Source organism: Geotrypetes seraphini, chromosome 2, assembly GCF_902459505.1.
Source record: "Geotrypetes seraphini chromosome 2, aGeoSer1.1, whole genome shotgun sequence".
Lineage (NCBI taxonomy): Eukaryota > Metazoa > Chordata > Amphibia > Gymnophiona > Dermophiidae > Geotrypetes > Geotrypetes seraphini.
This window is the reverse complement of record NC_047085.1, coordinates 442,930,900-442,951,487: the sequence shown is the minus strand read 5'-3', so window position 1 is coordinate 442,951,487 and position 20,588 is coordinate 442,930,900. Positions and strand designations below refer to the sequence as shown.

General features: G+C 44.4%; 1 protein-coding gene across 4 annotated transcripts in view; it reads right to left on the bottom strand.

Moving 5' to 3' along the window:
- The window catches only part of ACBD5 (acyl-CoA binding domain containing 5), a 96,985-nt gene that overhangs the window by 41,615 nt on the left and 34,782 nt on the right, over positions 1-20,588 (bottom strand). For 2 of the 4 annotated variants that reach the window (XM_033931408.1, XM_033931409.1), the window contains exons 4-7: positions 17,493-17,607; positions 17,314-17,346; positions 6,539-6,676; positions 138-356 (exon numbers count right to left, since the gene is read on the bottom strand). In XM_033931408.1, coding sequence (XP_033787299.1) covers positions 138-356; positions 6,539-6,676; positions 17,314-17,346; positions 17,493-17,607 — 505 coding nt within the window. The remainder of the gene's footprint in view (positions 1-137; positions 357-6,538; positions 6,677-17,313; positions 17,347-17,492; positions 17,608-20,588) is intronic. The other 2 variants (XM_033931410.1, XM_033931411.1) reach the window with 1 other exon arrangement.

Sequence of the window (20,588 nt, the reverse complement as noted above, 5' to 3'; positions counted from 1 at the left end):
AGGGGGCTTGAGCCAGACTTGGAAGGCCCCCTTCCCCTCCCCTTCCCCCTCCCCCCTCCTCCCCCCTGTGGCTACACCACTGCTAGGATGCGACTTCATGGACTTGAGCAACACAGAATATCCCTGAAAGGACTAACCTGTCAATTTGTCTTGGTTGGTACCATTTGCATTTACTCTAGAAAGTTCCATGTTTTGCTCATCTTCAGCAAGGTCTCTACCAATGGCTGTACCATTCAGAGAGGATTTGGTTTGTATGTCTGGGATAAGGACATCCTCATTGTTCTCAAAGCCACTGGCGATACAGCTGTCCTCTGAAACTCTCTCAGCTGCTGGTTCCTGCTTCATAATCTTTGCTTCTGTGAAACAAGCAAACTTTGTCACAATACATTGTACCTAACAAAGCATTATGAAGATATTTAATTAAAAAGATTATTTAACTGCCAAAATTTCCACACAAATTTAAAACATTTGTATAATTAAAAAAAAAAAAATCATGGGTAGGGCAATTTTTTAATCCACTTCTGTGGGTAAAGCCCTTGAAAATTGTCCTGTGTGTGCTTAGCACCACTACCTGCTAAGCACTCCGTGGGAGGTGCTCCCAGGGCAGGATGGTGGATTGAAAGAACGTACATACTCTTATTTTCTGAAGTATACATATTTTAACAGCAATAGGTACTAGCACAAAAGTGTATGCACACGTAGATATGTTTATCTAAGACAAATACAAAAACAGTCGGGAAGAAATGAAATTAAAAAAAAGAAAAAACTCTTCCAAAGAGACGAATGCCAGAATACTAAAGGAAGTGACAATGAAAAACTCAAAACTCAAGTGATGCAAAAATACTACTTATGCATACATCTCAGAAGTGCTCAGAAGATGGGTTCTCAGACTGTGGGATAAGCCCACAAGGTGGAGCGTCTGAAATAGTCACCTTCTAAACAGTCCCGGTTTCTGACAAGCCTAACCCGAAGCCAAGGCAAAAGCAGAACAGGAACACACATTTAGGCAGCACACACGGTAAAGGACATACACTATCAAACACCTATTTAACTTTTTCTAATCAATTGCCACACACAACCAAGTCAGTACAGGGAGTTACGTCTATGAAGGAAAAGATAAAATAGGATTCAATTAAATCTCCCCAGTAGACAAGGCAGAACACTGAGTTATGCAGAGTCATTTCTCCTGAGAAGATTCAGCCAACCAGGAGGTCAGGCACAGCTGAAACTAACTTTAATTGTCCTACTGTGCAGAGGCAAGAAAGGTGTGGTAGAGAGCAGAGCCAAGCCAAGCAGCAGAAGAAGCCAAAACCACAGGGATTTTGAAAGCACAGTCTAGCCAGCATTAAGGAGCCCTACAGACTGGATATTGAACCTGAGGTAGGTTACGTTGACCCTGAATTACAGAAAGAGGCAATGTCAGTGGGTTCTGAAGGGGCTTCAAATAGAGAAGAGGCCATGGACTTTGAGATAAGCCCTTCTGAAAGTATTTCTGAAGAAAGTATGATGACAGATTAATGGAGGTTGGAATGCTTGAGTATAGCCCTGTGAAGTACTGTAATGTTAAAACTCTGTTCTATAAAGTTCCAGAAACTCAAAACAAAGTGAAGTTGAAACAGTACTACTTAAAGTGAATAGTTCTGCTATGCTAAGAAAATGATTTGAAAATAAAAAGGAAATGCTCACTCAAAATTAAAGCACCAGAAAGGACTTGATGCTTAAGAGCATAAGAATTGCCGCTGCTGAGTCAGACCAGTGGTCCATCATGCCCAGCAGTCCGCTCACGCGGCAGCCCTCTGGTCAAAGACCAGCGCCCTAATTGAGACCAGCCCTACCTGCGCACGTTCTTGCTCAGCAGGAACTTGTCTAACTTTGTCTTGAATCCCTGGAGGGCGTTTTCCCCTATGAAGAGCGTTCCAGTTTTCTACCACTCTCTAGGTGAAGAACTTCCTTACGTATGTACGGAATCTATCCCCTTTCAACTTTAGAGAGTGCCCTCTCGTTCTTCCTACCTTGGAGAGGGTGAACAACCTGTCCTTATCTACCTTGAATGTTTCGATCATGTCCCCTCTCAATCTCCTCTGTTCAAAGGAGAAGAGGCTCACTTTCTCTAATCTTTCGCTGTACGGCAGCTCCTCCAACCCCTTAACCATCTTAGTCACTCTTCTCTGGACCCTTTCGAGTAGTACCATGTCCTTCTTCATGTACGTGACCAGTGCTGTACGTAGTACTCCAGGTGAGGGCACACCATGGCCCGGTACAGCGGCATGATAACCTTCTCCGATCTGTTCGTGATCCCCTTCTTTATCATTCCTAGCATTCTGTTCGCCCTTTTCGCCGCTGCCACACATTGCGTGGATGGCTTCATCAACTTGTCGATCAGAACTCTCAAGTCCCTTTCCTGGGAGGTCTCTCCAAGTACCGCCCTGGACATCCTGTATTCGTGCATGAGATTTTTGTTACCGACATGCATCACTTTACACTTATCTACGTTGAACCTCATCTGCCATGTCAATGCCCATTCCTCGAGCCTGATTATGTCACGTTGCAGATCTTCTCAATCTACCTGTGTCTTCACTACTCTGAATAACTTCGTATCATCCGTAAATTTAATCACCTTGCTCGTCGTACCTATGTCCAGATCGTTTATAAAGATGTTGAAGAGCACGGGTCCAAGCACCGAGCCCTGTGGTACCCCACTGGTGACGCTGTTCCAGTCCGAGTATTGTCCATTTACCCTCACTCTCTGTTTCCTATGCTTCAGCCAGTTTTTAATCCACGTGAGTATTTTACCCTCGATTCCATGGCTCACAATTTTCTGAAGTAGTCGTTCATGCGGAACCTTGTCGAACGCCTTCTGAATGTCCAGATATACAATGTTGACCGGGTCGCCCTTGTCTATCTGCCTGTTTACTCTCTCAAAGAAGTGCAGCAAGTTTGTCAAACAAGATCTGCCTTTGCTGAAACCGTGCTGGCTGGTCCTCATCAGCCCGTGTCCGTCAAGGTGGTCAATGATGCGGACCTTTATCAGCGCCTCTACCATCTTTCCTGGTACCGAGGTCAGACTCACCGGTCTGTAGTTTCCGGGGTCTCCCCTCAAACCTTTTTTGAAGATCGGCGTAACATTCGCCACCTTCCAGTCCTCCAGAATATTTCCCGATACGATCGACAGATTGGCTATTAGTTGAAGCAGTTCAGCTATGGTCCCTTTCAGTTCCTTGATGACTTTAAAAGCCTGAAAGGGATTTTTCTTTTGGGGTGGGATTACAACAGCTAATTGTGGGTGGTTTGATCCCAAATTACTGAGCACGTAGCTAATGTAGTCTTAGTGGTGTTCAGGACTTTGTAAATTGAACAAAGATAATGTTTCATGTTCTGACCATGCCATGTTTTGTCATACAATGTTCTACCACATTCTGTCATACTGTTCGCCATCCTTGTCCTACAATACTATACACCACTAGTCTTTAAGCCCGTTACATTAATGGGTGCTAGAATAGATGTGTGTGTCTGTCTTTCTTTCTTTCTCTCTCCTTGGCCACTGTCTGTCTGTCTTTTTTTATTTGTCTATTTCTCCTTGGATGCTTTTTGTCTGTCGTTCTTTTTTTCTTTGTTTCTCTCTCCTTGGACGCTGGCTGTCTGTCTTCCTTTCTGTCTGTCTCTCTTGCCCCCTGTCTGTCTGTCATTCTTTCTGTCTGTGTCCTCTCTTCCCCCCCCCAGAGCAAAGCTATCTGCCCCCAGCATACCCCTCCCCCCAAAGCAGCCCCCTTTCCCTCTCCCTGACTATCTCTCCGTGGCCCCCTTTTGTCTTCCCCCAGAGCAAAGCTGTCTGCCCCCCAGCACATCCCTCCCCCCAAAGCAGCCCCCTTTCCCTCTGACTGTCTCTCTGTGGCCCCCCTTCTGTCTTCCCCCCCCCAGAGCAAAGCTGTCTGACCCCCAGCACACCCCTCCCCCCAAAAGCAGCCCCCTTTCACCTGCAGCAATGGCACAACACCCTCCAGCCGTTCCTCTCAGCTATCTGGAGTGCTTGGAGCGCGAGATCGGGGCTGGGGTGGGGGCCACGGAGGCGTGGGGGGGGGGGGCGGCTGCCCCAGCTGCAGCTTCTTTCTGTGTCAGTGAGGAAGGAGAGGTTGGAGGCAGGTTCGAAGCCCGCCGGCCACCGCCCGGAACACCTTCAGCTTGCCAGCTCTGTGCGGGGGCAGCGCCTGACCCTCCGCCAGGGCTTTGGGGAGAGTCTTTAGCAGCTCGAAGCCCTCCTCCTGGCAGCCGCCGCCAGCGCCGCTCCGCCTTCATCCCGCCACCCAAGCCGGCGCATGCGCCTCAAGCCACCGAATACGGCCACGGAGGGACACAGCACATAGCACAGCCTCCTAAGTGCGCATGCGCGCTTAGAGGATTATTATAGAGGATATTTACCATACCAAGTTTGCCATGCTACAATCTCTCATGCCATGTTTATCACACAATATTTGCTGTTCCATGTCTTCCAAGCTATGTTTCATCATGCATGCTTGCCTAACTATTTTTGCCGTGTCATACTATTTTAGCCATACTTTGTAAAACTGTTTGCTGTGCTATGTCTCACCAAACTATGCTCACCAAGCTATGTCTCAACAAACCATGTTTTGTCATATTATGTTTTTACCATGCTTTATTAACTATGTTTTGCCATCTTTTGTCAGACAATGTTTGCTACGTTATCTCTTACCATACAATGTCTGAAAGTGTGGTGCAGTAATTAGAGTTGCAGCTTCAGCACCCTAAGGTTGTAGTTTCAAACCCATCAGGTTTGCCTGATCCCCCTCCCCCATTGCCCCAGGTACATTAGATAAATTGTGAACCCACCGGGACAGATAAGTAAAAATGCTTGAATACCAGGGCTCTCCACTTTCCCCAATCTTGTTCAATCTTTATATGACTACTTTGAACACTTATAAGTTGTCAGCTTGGGAAACACTTTTTACCTATGTGGATGATATCTTTATACTAATCGAGATTGTTTCGAATATTACTAATTTAGCTTTTAAAATAAACCACTGTATTTCTAAACTTCAACTTGGGCTATGTCTGTCCAGATGAAGTTAAATGCAGCCAAAACTAAACTTTTGTGGTTAGGTCCAAAACTAGACTGCCTTCCTTACTGCCACCGTACTTCTGGATTCTGGGGCCTCCCTGTAAATCGAGTTCTCCTCTAAGATTTTGGGAATCCTTTTTGACTCTTCTCTTACCTTTAAAGATCAAATAAATTATCTGGTTAAGAAATGCTTTCAGTTTACGAATGCTGAGGAAGGTTAGATCTCTTTTTCATCAATGTCATTTTTCTGTCCTGGTCCAGTCAATTATACTATCTCAGCTATTCAACTGTAATGCTATTCATCTTGGCATTTGTCTCCAAAGGTTACAACTGGTTCAGAATACCGCTGCGAAGTTGATTTATGGAAAAAGCAAATATGACCATGTGACTCCTTTGCTTTTGAGCCTTTATTGGCTCCCGGTTCATCTCAGGATTCAATTTAAATGTGTATGCATTACTTTAAAAATTTTATATGGTATTTTTATTCCTCTTGTTCCTCTGCTATGGAACGTTTATAGATTTTCCAATGCTAGAGGCATTCAACAATTTAAACTTTCCTTTCCTTCTAGGAAAGGTATTAAAGGAGTCAAGAACTTTAGCCTTTCTTTGGCTTTTAAATTTTCTCAATTATGTAATGAACTCCCTTTAACTTTGAGATGTCCTAGTCCTTTCCAATTATTCCGCAAATCATAAAATATCTTTTTTATTTGCTAAACATTTTTAAAATTAATCTCCTTGCAATTTTAGCATTGTTTTTAATTATTGTTAACCGAGTCGAGCTTCCTCTGGTTTATGTCCCGGTATATAAAGCTACGGTAAATTTTAGTTTAGTTTAATAAATTCCTGTAAACCGTTCCGAGTTCCCAAGGGAGAATGGTATAGAAAATTGAATAAATAAATATTTCATATTTATAGAACCCTCTCTAACCACCCAATTTTGAGTTTTAATAAACAGGTGGTCTATATTCAGACCATAATGTAAACAGCGGAGTTGATGAAAACACAAATCAACCAGTAACAAGACACCTCTTTTTGTCAACAAGGCTTGAGTCGACACAAATAATGTTTTGGTTATAAAGGCTGCTTCAGGAGTATCCAAACTAGGACAGTCCACATGAAGGATGACAAGTATTATAAAGTTGCATCTATATAAATCAATATAATTGTCAAATAGGTGCATCCGGCGCAATACAATCACTAGCATGGGGGACAATAAATGTCATAGAAGTGTGCATATTTCATATTACATTGATCTACTCTTTATCTCCTCTAGAAATTGCCAGATATCTTCCTCTTGTAATACATTTTTTGTAATTCTTTTGTAATCCGCCTTGAACCGCAAGGCAATGGCGAATAAAAAATCTCTAATGTAATGTAATCTAGCTTATAAAAAAAAAAAAAAAAAAAGAGAGAAATAAGTACCTAATAAAATAATATCAGACATGAAAAGATATGGCGGTGCACCTTGTTCACTTAGCTCAACATCGTCCTCCTGATCCGCTTCTTCCTCACCATCTTCTGACTCTGCACCACTGTCGCTGCTTTCTGCTTTACCATTCAGGCTCTTACAGTTTGGGGTAGAAGTCAAGATGCTGCCAAGATCTAATGACAAAAACAAAAATGTAAATTCTTAAAAACATTACTAGGAAAGAGGACAGTCTGCAAGAGAGGAACACTTCAATTTTGATGCTGGACTGAAAGCCAACGCAGTCCTATAAAGCACTTATAACCTTGCTCCAGTTGTACAACCGCCTTTAACTAGGATATGAAAGTTTTGAGTTCACATTGTCTTGTACAACACTAGATTCTGATTTTCTATGGTTGAAACAAGTCATGCTCTGGCTGAAGGGGAAATGATTGAGGTCTACAAAATTGAGTGATTTAGAACGTAAAAAAGTGAAACAATTTTTCACTTTCAAAAAGTACAAAGACCAGGACACTCAATGAAATTACATGGAAATACTTTTAAAACAAATAGGAGATACAAACAGTTTAGATCTTAAGAGCAAACTTTACTTAGCTAGTCTCCATAGAATAAAAGCCTTTTATAGTGTTACAGTTTTAAAGCATGAACTTTCTGCTAGAGAGCCTCTGGCAAGCAGAGCAGGGTCTGGCTTAAGTCTTCATTACTGCCCAACCTCTCCACTCCCACCCACTTCTAGCTAATTTCTTTACTTATAGTCTTAATTTTTAGTCAATTATTCTAATTAGAACAGGAGAACTCTTACATATATTCTTACTATATTTCATTACCTGCTAAGAATCAGACTCTAAATAAACATACAATGTAATCCTAAGGCTCTCTAAGAAACAAACACTAAATAAAGGGTATAATAAAATCCTAAAGCTCTCTCTATATATTCCTAGTAGCTTAATAGGGTTTAATTAATCAACTTAATAAGATGCAGACAATAGTCCAGTAGCAAGAGGGGTGCTATCCAGTCTTTTGTACTGAGCATCACATGATTATCTCCCAGTTGGCGAGAAATTATATGTGTGCATGCGCTTTGAAGAGTTCCTAGCTCTCAGAGAATGAGTTCATTCCCTTAAGGCTAGATTAGCAAAATTGGAGGAACTGAGGAAGACAGAGAAGTACATACAGGAGACCTACAGGGATGTTGGAACTTAGTAATATATGTTGGAATAAACATTTGCCTTTCAGTTAGGCAAACTGAACTTTTGGTTAAGCCCACTTATTTGTCAAATAGATTCTTTTAACGTTTTTGGAAAATTTTTAAAAACAGATTTGTTCGATAAGTTTGTCAAATAATTATGTATATCATCTTCTTTTACCCGATTCATTCATCACTGATTGTACAGTTCTTCTTTATTGTTAACCGCCTGGAACTTTGTGGTTGGGCGGTATACAAGAATAAATTTATTATTATTATTATTAATCACACTAGTCTTTAAGCCCGTTACATTAATGGGTGCTAGACTAGATGTCTGTCTGTCTGGGTTTTTTTTCTTTGTCTCTCTCTCCTTGCACCCTGCCTGTCTGTCATTTTTTCTGTCTGTGTCTCTCCCTATGTCCTTAGTGCCCTCAGTGCCTCATTCCTATGTCCTTAGTGCCCCTTCCTACGTCCTTAGTGCCCCTAATGCCTTCTTCCCATGTCCTCAGTACCCCTTCCTACGTCCTTACCTTAGTGCCCCCAGTGCCTCCTTCCTATGTCCTTAGTGCCCACAGTGCCTCCTTCCCATGTCCTTAGTGCCCCCAGTGCCTCTGTCCTGCTTAGTGCCCTCAGTGCATCCTATGTCCTTAGTGCCCTCAGTGCCCTTTTCTATGTCCTTAGTGCCCCCAGTGCCTCCTTCCTATGTCCCCATCATTATCTTCCAGACTTTGTCCCACCCCCACCCCTGATGCCAGCCTGCCTGCCTCCCATCCCCCTGAGCAGCATGTTTCCATTTAAAACCCCCCTACCCCTGATGCCAACCTGCCTGCCTGACTCCCATCCCCCTGAGCAGCATGTTTCCATTAACCCCCCCCACCCACCCCCTAATTTCCTCTGCTGCGTCTCTGATGATGTCATCAGGGACGCGGCAGAGGAAATTAGGCCAGTAGAAGGACGCAAAGCAGCGTGTTTACTGTGCTTCGGACGCTGCTAGAGCCAGGAGGTTTGTGTTCGTCTTGCGGTGGGTCGGCTGGTAGGGTCAATGGGGTTTTCTGGTGTGCTGGGTAGGGTCGGCGGGGGGGGGGGGGGGGAGAGAGTCACGGTGTTGTTACCTGTCGCCGGTCCTTAAACGCATGCATGCGTACTCTTACCCTGCCACAGTCCGACAAATCAGGGATCAGGGAACACGGGGTAAGAGTGCGCATGCGCGCTTAGCATTTTATTATATAGGATGCATTACAATTTCATGATTAAATTAAAATGTAATTTCTCTTTGTTATTTCTGGGCCATGGACCATAGAAGTCTACTGTCCTTAGGTTCCAATTACTGGAGTTGCCATTGAAGCTCACTCCAGCTTATCCAAACCATCTCCTTTGCTGGATTCAGACAGTGAAAGTTTGCTCATTCATATTCTAATTAATGATCTTTTGTATTTATCCCATGCTTTTCTGAATTCCTTCACAGTTTTCCTTTCCACCACCTCCCTCAGGAGAGCATTCCAGGCATCCACCATACTCTCCATGAAAAAGAATTTCCTAACATTACTCTTAAGTCATCACCTCCAACCTCAATGTATGTCCTCTAGTTTTAACAATTTCCCTTATCTGGAAAATATTTGTTCCTATATTAATACCTTTCAAATACTTAAAATGTCTGTATCATATCACCCCTGTCCCTTCTTCTCCTCAAGCGTATACATACTGAAGTCTTCTAGCCTCTTGTACTTCTTTTGGCACAAATTTCCTCTGGACAGTTTCAAGTCTTCGTATATCATTGGCCAGATACGGTATTCAAAACCGAACACAATAATCCAAGTGGAACCTCGTCAAGGGCATCAACACCTTCTTTCTTCTGCTGGTTACACCACTCTATACAGTCTCGCATCCTTCTGGCTATAGCCACTGCCTTGTCACACTTTCATTACCTTCAGACACTATCACCCTAAGGTCCCTCTCCCTGTATATCAGCCTCTCACTTCCCAAAAAATACATCTCCCTGAGATTTCTACTCCCCAAATTCATTGAATTTTAGTTGCCAAATATTAGACCATTCTTCCAACTTTTGCAGATCTGTTTTCATGTTTTCTACTCCCTCCAGGGTGTCAACGGTTACATATCTTCAGCAATGTCGCTCACAAACGTATTGAACAGAAAACCCCACCTTTCCTTTCCTCCCTCATTATATAAGTACTCCCAAGAGGATCATTTAAAGTTATATCATGCAGAGAAATGATCTTCGATATAACTGCCTACACAGTATACATATAAATTTATAAGTATACAGCCTATATGCTCATATGTTTACCTAATCTTAACAGAGGTATCCAGAGAGCGGAATTGGAAAGGACAACCATATCTAATATAATAAAATGGTAAGCCGCGCATGCGCACCTCCTATGCATGCGTCCGTTTTCCGTGAGCTGTAGGTAGGAAGTGCGCATGCGCGGCTTACGGTCTGGCCTAGCTCAGCCTCTTCAGACAACGCCACTCCTCCTCTTTGGGCAGCAGGCTCCTCTAACGCGCCCAGCTCCGGGACAGAGCTGCGGCGCCGATCGCCTACACCAGTCGGGCAGCCAGCCGCCGATCTCCAGCGGGCGGGGTATCGGAGGAGAGGGATCATGGCCGCTCAGCGCCCCCACCGAGGAGCCCAGCAACTTTCCACCCGGGCTCTTTAACTGACCCCGCCGCCCGGTGGCGATTCCAGCAGCGTGTGCAACAGTCTTCACACGCTGCTTCGGGCCCTTCTACTGCCCTGATTTGCTCTGCCGTGTCTCTGATGATGTCATCAGAGATGCGGCAGAGCAAAAGGGCAGTAGAAGGACCCGAAGCAGCATGTGAAGACTGTTGCACACGCTGCTGGAATCACCAGGTTTGTAGTTGGCCCCGCGGGAAGGGAAAGTGGGGTAGAGAAAATCAGAGAGGAGGAGAGAAGCAGAGAGAGAGAGGACAAAGAGGAGGGGATGGTGAAGGAGGAAGAGAACAGAAAAGAAAAGGAAAGCATAGGAGGAGCATTAGAGAGGAAGAGGAGAGGACAGTTTGCCAGCCTGAGAAACTCCCTAACCCCTTATGCTGCTGCACAGGGAAATGGGGAAAAATTACACAGACAGCGGGAGGGAGGGAGACAGAAAGAAAGAAAGACACAGGGGCAGGGAGAGGGACAGAAAGACAGATAGAGAAAGGGGGCCAGAGAGAGAGTCAGCAGGAGAAGGAAAGGGGGCTGCTTTGGGGGGAGGGGTGTGCTTGGGGCAAACAGCTTTGCTCTGGGGAGGAAGACAGAAGGGGCTATGGAGAGACAGGGAGAGGGATAGGGGGCTGCTTTGGGGGGAAGGGTGTGCTGGGGGGAGACAGAAGGGGCCATGGAGAGATAGGGAAAGGGGGCTGCTTTGGGGGGAGGTGGGTTCTGGGTGCTTTGCTCTGGGGGAGAAGACAGAAGAGGGCCATGCAGAGACATTTGGGGGGGAGGTGGGTGCTGGGGGCAGACAGCTTTGCTCGGGGGGGGGGGGGAGGGGGAGACAGAAAGATACAGACAGCGGCCAAGGAGAGAGAGATAAAGAAACACAGACAGACAGACATCTATTCTAGCACCCGTTAATGTAATGGGCTTAAAGACTAGTATATGCATAAAATAAGCTGGAAAATTGGTGCACACTAAATAGTGTGCAAAGATGGGCAAGTTACTTAGTAAAAATACAGTGGTACCTTGGATTACGAGCATAATCCGTTCCAGGAGCATGCTCGTAATCCAAAATGCTCGTATATCAAAGCAAGTTTCCCCATAGGAAGTAAGGGAAACTTGCTTTGATATGTTTCCACCCCCCACCCCCCGAGGCCAGCAGCACTGCTCTCCCCCCACGAGAACCGGCATTGCTCCCCCCGAAGGCCCTCCCCCCCCCACGAACCGGCACCCTCCCCCCACGATCCGGCACCCCCTGCCGCCATCAGGCACCCCCCCCGCCGCGACCTGAGGTCCCCCCAACCCACCCGAACCCTCTTCTTACTTTTCTGTAGCCTCCGCAGCGGCACCAGCACCAGCATGTCCTGTGCATGGTGCCGGTGCCTGAAGATCTGTTTACTCCTTAGAGAATTTAGAACCAGCATCAAACTGAATGTCTAGATCATCAGCTGATCTACCAAGGCCTTGCCTCGAGAAGGGCTCAATGACCTCGAGGTGCCTCAAGTGGAGAACGAAGGTGAAGCCTCTCTGGAGAAGTGCCAATCCAAAGAATATGGAGACTTGGAGGAGGTAATGAAAGTAGCTGACTCCTCAGGGTCCGGAAGCGATGACCTGGAGTGAGGAGTTGGGGGCTTCGAAGAACTGGAAGGTCTGGAATGAGGTCCAGACGAAGAAGGCTGTTCTTTAGAAGATCTGCGCCTCGATGGATGTCTCGATGAAGGCTTCGATCGGCAACAAGAGTGGTGCTTATAAGCAGGTCTCGAGGATCGAGGAAACTTCGCCCTATGTATGGAAACAGGCAATGCTGCTGGTGAATGGATAGAGCTCGAAGCTGTAGATCGAAACTCAGTAGTTTGGATCGAGAAATCGAAGCATTCCCAAAGACTCTGCTCCTTGTATGGAGCGTGTGGATTCCTGGTGAGACACTCACAAAGAATCTACTCCTTGCATAGAGTGTGAAGGTTCCAATTGAGATACTCGCAAAGAATCTACTCCTTGCATAGAGTGAAGATTTCAATCGAGACACTCGCAAAGAATCTACTCCTTGCATAGAGTGTGAAGGTTTCAATCGAGACACTCGCAAAGAATCTACTCCTTGCATAGAGTGTGAAGGTTTCAATCGAGACACTCGCAAAGAATCTACTCCTTGCATAGAGTGTGAAGTTTCAGCTCGAGGCACAAGCAGGGTCTCGACCTCGCAGGAGACTGCTGATTGTCCAGGCTGGCTTACAGGAGGCATTGTCGAGGCAGAACCATATTTGCTCAATAACTGAACAAACTGCTGCTCCAACATGGTCTGGAGAGAAGCCTGCAAAGGTGGATCCGCGTCTGAAACCGGACCACTTGCCGAGGCTAAAGGCTCCAAGATGGCAATGTTGAGGATCAGCGCAGAAACCTTCTGCTGAGCTATCCGACCTGAGGGGAGCTCAGGGGAAGATAAAGCAGGTGTACTCGAGGCGAAAGACAATCCAAACGAGGACGGTCTGATGAGGCTCGAGGTCGGTGGAAGCAGGAGGACCTTCACTGGAAGGCGGAACTGAGGTAGCACTCGAGGTCGAGGGTGTCACCAAGGAGTTCATGCTGAAGAATTTCTGCAAGAAAACTCGATGACATTTAAGGGCTCGAGGTTGAAGAGTAGCCCAGCACTCGCATGACTTTGGATTATAGGCAGGCCCTATTCATGACAGAAATCGCACGCTGACAATGGGACATAGGAGGTAAGAGAACCGCTGTGAAATTGAAGCCTGCATGCTGCGGTCGCACGGCCTGGCCTGCCAGTCAGTCACTGAAGAAAAAATTAAAATAAGCCTTCTTTTTTTTTTTAAACTATAAAGAAAGAAAGTAACACAGCGATTCGCGAAGAAAATAAACACAAACTGCGGTGAGAGAATAAGTAACAAAGTTAAATGCAGAGAGTCAAAGACAGACTTCTCGGATCCACGGAAAACTGAGAACCGAGGAGACTCGCCCTATGCTGGGCGGGAATGCACTCGCGCATGCACGGTGCGGCTGACTCAAAACTTCTAGTTTCTACAAGCAAGTCTGCTTGTGAGGCTGTCCGCATCCAGGCTCCATGAATGACGTCACCCATATGTGAAAATAGGCTGCCTGCTTGTCCTGGGATAACAAACATTATCTACATTAAGCAATTCTTGGTACGACAGCATAGGTCTGCAGTCCTGAGCCCTGAAACTAGAGAGCCCCTTGTCAAGGCCAGTTTGAAAGAAAGCCAACACCACAGAAATCAGAGCTGAAAATGGCTTCACACTCTCTTGGGCGCACCAATGCTGGAAAGTCTTCCATGCTTTAGCGCAGGGATCTCAAAGCCCCTTCTTGAGGGCCGCAATCCAGTCGGGTTTTCTTGTTTACCCCAATGAATATGCATGAGATCTATGTGCATGCACTGCTTTCAATGCATATTCATTGGGGAAATCCTGAAAACCGACTGGATTGCGGCCCTCAAGGTGGGACTTTGAGACCCCTGCTTTAGCGTTAGCGGAGACTGTAGTCAGCTTCTTAGACTTGAGAAGAGTAACCACTTCTGAATACCCCTTCCTCTCTAATCCTTCATGCTCAAGTGCTATGCCATAAGCATTCCAGATCCTCTATGTACACTGGATCCTGAGAGAGGAGGTCCGGAAGCACCAGTAACTAGAGACCAGGCTTCATTCGAAGCCGCATCACATCTGCATGCCACGGTCTGTGGGGACAATTTGGAGTCACCAAAATTATCTTTCCCTGATGACTTGCAATCCTTTGAATGATTCGGCCTATCATGGACCAGGGAGGAAAAACATACAACAGGAGATCCCAAGACCATGACTGGACTAGAGTGTCTAGACCAGTGTTTCTCAACCTGCAGTACACGTATCCCACCGCATGGTATCTCTCCCTGCCTGTCCCTCCGCTGACGCCACCACCGCTGCTTCCTCCCTGCCCCACCGATGCCGACTCTGCCACCTGACATGCTCCATTCCCACCCCCCCAGCTACCAGGTGGATGCAGCGACTGCATTCAGCCAGCTCACAAGCCTTCCCACGAAGTCAATTCTGTGCTGATAAAGTGCTGTAGCCTGCCTTAGTTCTGTACAGAAGCTGGAAAAGGAGAAGAAATCACTGCCTCATGTTGAAAGCCCTTTCCAATGCTGATTTTCAGGTTGCAGGTCAGACACAACGGCTAACTGAATCCCTACCCCCCGCAGACCGACGGATGCGCTACCAGAAAAGGGGGGGGATGCAGCCGATACTCTGCGAGATACTGCGGAGCTTCCTACGGATGCCTGACAGCCTGTGCTCAAACCCCTGCGAAGCAGCAGGTGGTAAGCGGAGATAGCCCTAAGCCCCAAAAATACTTTTGCAGGCTGGCTAATAGGTACCACAAGGGATTGGTCTGTCAGCTGCAGACCCCAGTCTGCTTCTTCTCCATGCAGGCAAAGCTGACCCTGGAATTGGATAGCTCAGAGTACCAAAACCGTTGAAAATTTAAGTGAAAACCACTGAGTAAAAGAAATAAAAAGGGAGAGCAGAACAGAAACACTCCTTCAGGCTCATGTGTAGAAGGAAAAAACTGTAGGTAATGTAATGTAATGTAATTTATTTCTTATATACCGCTACATCCGTTAGGTTCTAAGCGGTTTGAAGAAAATATACATTAAGATTATAAATGAGAAGTAAGAAGGTACTTAAAAAATTCCCTTACTGTCCCGAAGGCTCACAATCTAACTAAAGTAGGTGGCAGTAGAACTCCCAGTGAAGTAAGAGGGTTACAGAAAGAGAAAAAATCCAGGAGTGAATTTCCTTCTGCAGAGCTCGTAGCGATAGGAAGATTACCTGCTTATCCAGAATGATACACCTAATGCACTGGAATAACATTTAGCATTAGTTCACAGAATGTCCAGAGCAGCTGCTAGTGGATTCATGACACATTGGAACTCACTCGGAAAAGGTACTTCATGCTGTCTGGTTAAACTCAAAAGTTGATTGAACAAGATTATTTCTTTACTGGTATTGATGCCACTTCATCATACGCAGGTTTGTGACTTACCAGACACATCTTTTTCACTTACTAGATCAAAATATTTGACATAAAACAGGAGCGCTTAAATGTCAAAGCCCCAGCCATCTTCATTAACTCATGAATTTCACTCAAAAGGAAGTTGGTAATTGGAAGCAGCCCAATAGTGATTAAAAAAAAAATAAAATCTGACGGGTATCACTAAAAAGTAACTAGACATTATGGGGTCCTTTTACTAAGGCACACTAGCCATTTTAGTGCGCTAAACGCTAACGTGTCCATAGACTATAATAAATGCATTAGCGTTTAACACATGCTAATATTTAGCGCGTGCTAAAACGGTTAGCACGCCTTAGTAAAAGGACCCCTATATATTACTCATTACTAAAAAATGTAATATATTAGTTACGTAATATTACTGCCCAGCACCAATAGGTGAAAAAGTGCATATAAAACTTTCCATTGGGTATTTTTAAAGGGAAAGTATGCGTCTTTTCCTTAGAAAATTAAATCAATGTATCTATAGTACCTGCCACACATGCTGGATAACTTTTGAGACCACTCTTTTCTCTATGTAGACCTTGCAGATGTTTCTGAGTCAGAAGTATGTGCTTACTTCCACTTTGAGAAATACCCTATTGGAACTATATGCTCAATTTTACATTTACTCTTTGGGATGTTCAATATTTCTGAGTTAAACTACACGCATATTGAGTTATGTTTTATTTATGAGAGCTATTGAATTGATATTATAAATCCCGGTGTTGTTTATATATTGGTAATGCAAATTCACTGGGGAAATTCTGAAAACTCAACTGGATTGCAGTCTTTAAGGACCAACGTTGGACAATCTTGCATTAGACTTAAGCAAACTATATGCCTGTAAGTTTACCTGCATATAAAGAGGGCAATTTTGTTAACAAGCAGGGTGGATTTGATTTAAAACAAATCAATTTAAATCACTAGTCAGAAATACTTGATTTAAGTCATGCTTTACACATAGGTGCAGGAACTTCATTAAAATATTCCCAAATTGGGTCCCTTTTATGGTCTGCTGCCATTTTAGGTTTTCTTCTCCAAGGCTATATACACAAAGATCCCAAGACCTTTGGAGCATTCTGCTCAAAAGTTTCACTTTCATTTTTACTGCTTGCCTATCCCTGCTTGTACTTAGCTCTCTTAGCAAAGGAACAACGGGGCTAATGTCTTTTTCTTAACTCTGTATATTTTATAACATTTTTGCTGTGAAGAAGCAGCATGTTATTTTGGCAGACACAAATTCACTAGTTTTGAGAAATGCAAAACCAAGCATCTGTGATAATATCTTCTAGATAGAAAAATTGCCCATAACATTATGAATAGATTAATATAATTCATTTATTAAAAAATGTAAACACTGCAAGAATATACAGCCTCATGCTTCATAATTAAAAACAAATTCTTATTTCATGATTAATAACTTTTGGACTATAATGTATCTTTACATAGATTTTTCCTCAAAAAAGCATTTTATTAAAAAAACAAAAAAAAAACAATTTAAATTTTAAAAATCCAATTTTTTATTTAAAAAAAAATCATTGATTTTTTTTAAAATCTACCCTGTTAACAAGCCACATCTGTGCATGAAGTACAACTTTACTCAGAGATACCTTTGAAAATCTCTCTCCATAGAGATGGAAGTAAAAGAAAATGGTTTAATTCCTTAACCACCGACCAAATAAAAGGTCTCATGAAGAAGCTCTGAACAGTAGGCCACTCAATTGCAGTAATAAAGAGAATTTTCTACTCCTTCATTCATTTATTTCACCAACATTCTCTTTGCCTAGAGTCCTTTTTTTTTTTTACAAAAGGTTTGCTTCCATTATATTCCTATTGGAGAGAAGTTTCCAGTGCATCAAATATGGATACAAACAAATATAGATAGGTTTAATCATTCCTACCTTCTAAAGATTTTGTGATTTTCTCCAGTCGTACTAGCATAAAAAAGGAAAGGAACACAAAGTGGAAACATTTATGTATATTACCATCAAAAATAAATTAACAGCCAAAAATAATGTTTGTTTTAGTTCTACAATTACTATTATTGGTCTTTAAAAATAAAGGAGCTTAGTATTCCAACCTGATGTTACATCAGATCCTTTTCCAAACTTTGAGTCTTCTACTACCTCATAGAATGGACCTATTACTTGCAGTAATTCTTCCACTTTCTCTGTCATCGGCATACTTTCGAGGATCTGTACATGTCCAAAAGCAGCAAAGGTCATGTATCATAACAACAACAAAAAAAAAAGGTTCATTTGCAAACACACACTCAATTCCTGACACATATATCTTAATACATTTAAATGAGTGGCACATGAAAATAAATTTTCTACTGGATATTTGCAGTTAAACAGAAATATATAATACAGGAAAACAGAAAACATAAGTACCGTATTTTCTCACATATAACGCGCGCGTTATACGTGGTTTTTACATACCGCGCATACCCTTGGTCGTTATACGCGTGAGCGCGTTGTACAAAATTTTTTTTACATAGTTCCCCCCCCCCCCCGACGCCCGATTCATCACCCGGAAGGAACGCTCGCACTCCCACCCCGAAGGACCGCTCGCACCCTCACAGCCTCCCCCCCTCCCCCATGGAGAAGCTGTCTACCTTGTTTCCGGATGCCAGCCCAGCTGCTTCCTCTGCCGGCGGTCCTGCCCCTTCTCAGAGCCCTGTGCTGTGCTGCTTCCTCTTCAGGCGGTCCCGCCCTTTCTCTGACGTCAGAGAAAGGGCGGGACCGCCGGAAGAGGAAGCAGCGCAGCAGGGCTCAGAGAAGGGGCGGGACCGCCGGCAGAGGAAACAGCTGGGCTCGCTGGCATCCGGAAACAAGGTAGACAGCTTCTACATGGGGGAGGGGGGGAGGCTGTGGGGGGTGCGAGCGGTCCTTCGGGTGGGGGTTCGAGTGGTCCTTTGGGGTGGGAGTGCGAGCGCTCCTTCCGGGTGATGAATCGGGCATCGGGGGGGGGGGAGGGCATCAGGCTTTCAGGATGGGGACAGGACTTCAAGGGGGGACAGGACTTAAAGGGGGACAGGCAGACCTTCAAGGGGGGGACAGGACTTCAAGGGGGACAGGCAGACCTTCAAGGGGGGACAGGACTTAAAGGGGGGACAGGCAGACCTTCAAGGGGGGACAGGCAGACCTTCAAGGGGGGACAGGACTTCAAGGGGGGACAGGACTTCAAGGGGGGGACAGGCAGACCTTCAAGGGGGACAGATAACAGGGGAAGCAAATCCACAAAATACAAAGGAACAAATCTGGGTGGAAATGTCCAATCAGAAAGGTGCACAATAAAAGTGTCTTTCAACTCATCTGATTGATCTTTATTCATCCAAAGTAACTTGACCCGACATTTACTGCAAGGCTGCGGTACGACGGCGTTTTGATACAAACGGCATTTCAAGTGGTTTACATTACTGTTCATATACCCAAAGATCTTCAAGACTCCTGACGCAGGCCGTAAGGCTGAAACATGTACATGTCGGGTCGAGTTACTTTGGATGAATAAAGATCAATCAGATGAGTTGAAAGACACTTTTATTGTGCACCTTTCTGATTGGGCATTTCCACCCAGATTTAGACCTTCAAGGGGGGACAGGACTTCAAGAGGGGACAAGACTTCAAGGGGGGGGGGGGTCAAGATTTCAAGGGGGGACAGGACTTCAAGGGGGACAGGCAGACCTTCAAGGGGGGACAGGCAGACCGAAGGGGTGAAAAAGCTATAAAATAAACCCACTAGCGTGTCAATGTGTTGAGAGGAAGAGGTGGTCTGGGAAATTCTGCTGAAAAAACTCCGGGTCCATTTCCACCCCCCAGTTACCCTAGTCCACTCCACTCAACTGGTTCACACACTGAGTGGGTCTTTGGGTGTTGTTCCTGGGATCTCTTTCAGTGGTTTGTCAGTATCTCCTTGTGGTCCAAGGAAGGAAACTTTGTTAACCTTAGCATTGACCTTCAGAATATATTTGTAACAGCGCTGCTTGTGTGGCATTACCGTAGGCTATGTAGTGATGGAAAGAAAAAAACAGACCTTTGCACATTTTTGCACTAGGTATATGGTATAGGTATATAGGTATAGGTATTCCTGCACAGCTAAGTCCTTGTGAAGTTACGGTACCTTGTTCTTTCTGTATTTGACATCTAGCAAGGTCTCTGTTTGGAAGGAAAGATTTAAGTTATGGTAAAAGCAGATAGCGTTGCTGGTTTTAAAAAGGTTTGGACAAATTCCTGGAGGAAAAGTCCATAGTCTGTTATTAAGACATGGGGGAAGCGTCTGCTTGCCCTGGATCGGTAGCATGGAATGTTGTTATTCTTTGGGTTTTGACCAGGTATTTAGTGACCTGGATTGGCTACCATGAGAATGGGCTACTGGGCATGATGGACCATTGGACTGACCCAGTTAGGCTATTCTTATGTTCTCAGCTGTAGGGGCCTTTGTTTTCACTTCTTATTTTAATGTATCTTTTTCTGGGAACTTATCAGTGTTTTTTATCATGGGAACAAAAATGGACATAGGAGAACTCACGCACCATTCACACAACCTCCAACCAAAAACGTCAAAAGAAAAAAACTGTTCATTCTTATAAACAACCGTATAACTTTTAATCTAGAGTTAGTGAGTATGAATTCAGCAACAAGAACAGAAATCACATGTTCATTCTTATAAACTATAACATTAACCGGTAGATCAAATGAAGTATCGAGGACAAAATAATCTAAATACAGTTACCGTAGTTACGGTAAAGTTGTACGGTAAATAAACAAAGTTTACAGGTTTATTCAGTCATCATCATCACAGTCATCTGAATCCTTGAATCCATCAAAATCTGAATTGTCATCATCATCATTAAATAAAGTGAGCACGGCCTGCAGACGATCCTCGTTTATTTCTGAAGTGATATCGTCATCGTCGTCATCATCATCGCTGATATCCGTGTTGTTACCTCCTTCCGCTGCACTGGTAGTAGCCGTAGTGTCATTGGTTTTATAAACAATGCCCGCTTTTCTAAATCCGTTTATAATAGTATTTGGTGTTATTTTGTCCCATGCTGAAGCCACCCACTTGCAGACTTCTGTGAAAGTTGCCCGCTTCAGCCGCCCCGCGGGTGTGTACTCGTGCGTGCCGCTCTGCATCCACTGCTCCCACTCCTTTCTAACAAAAGTCTTGAATG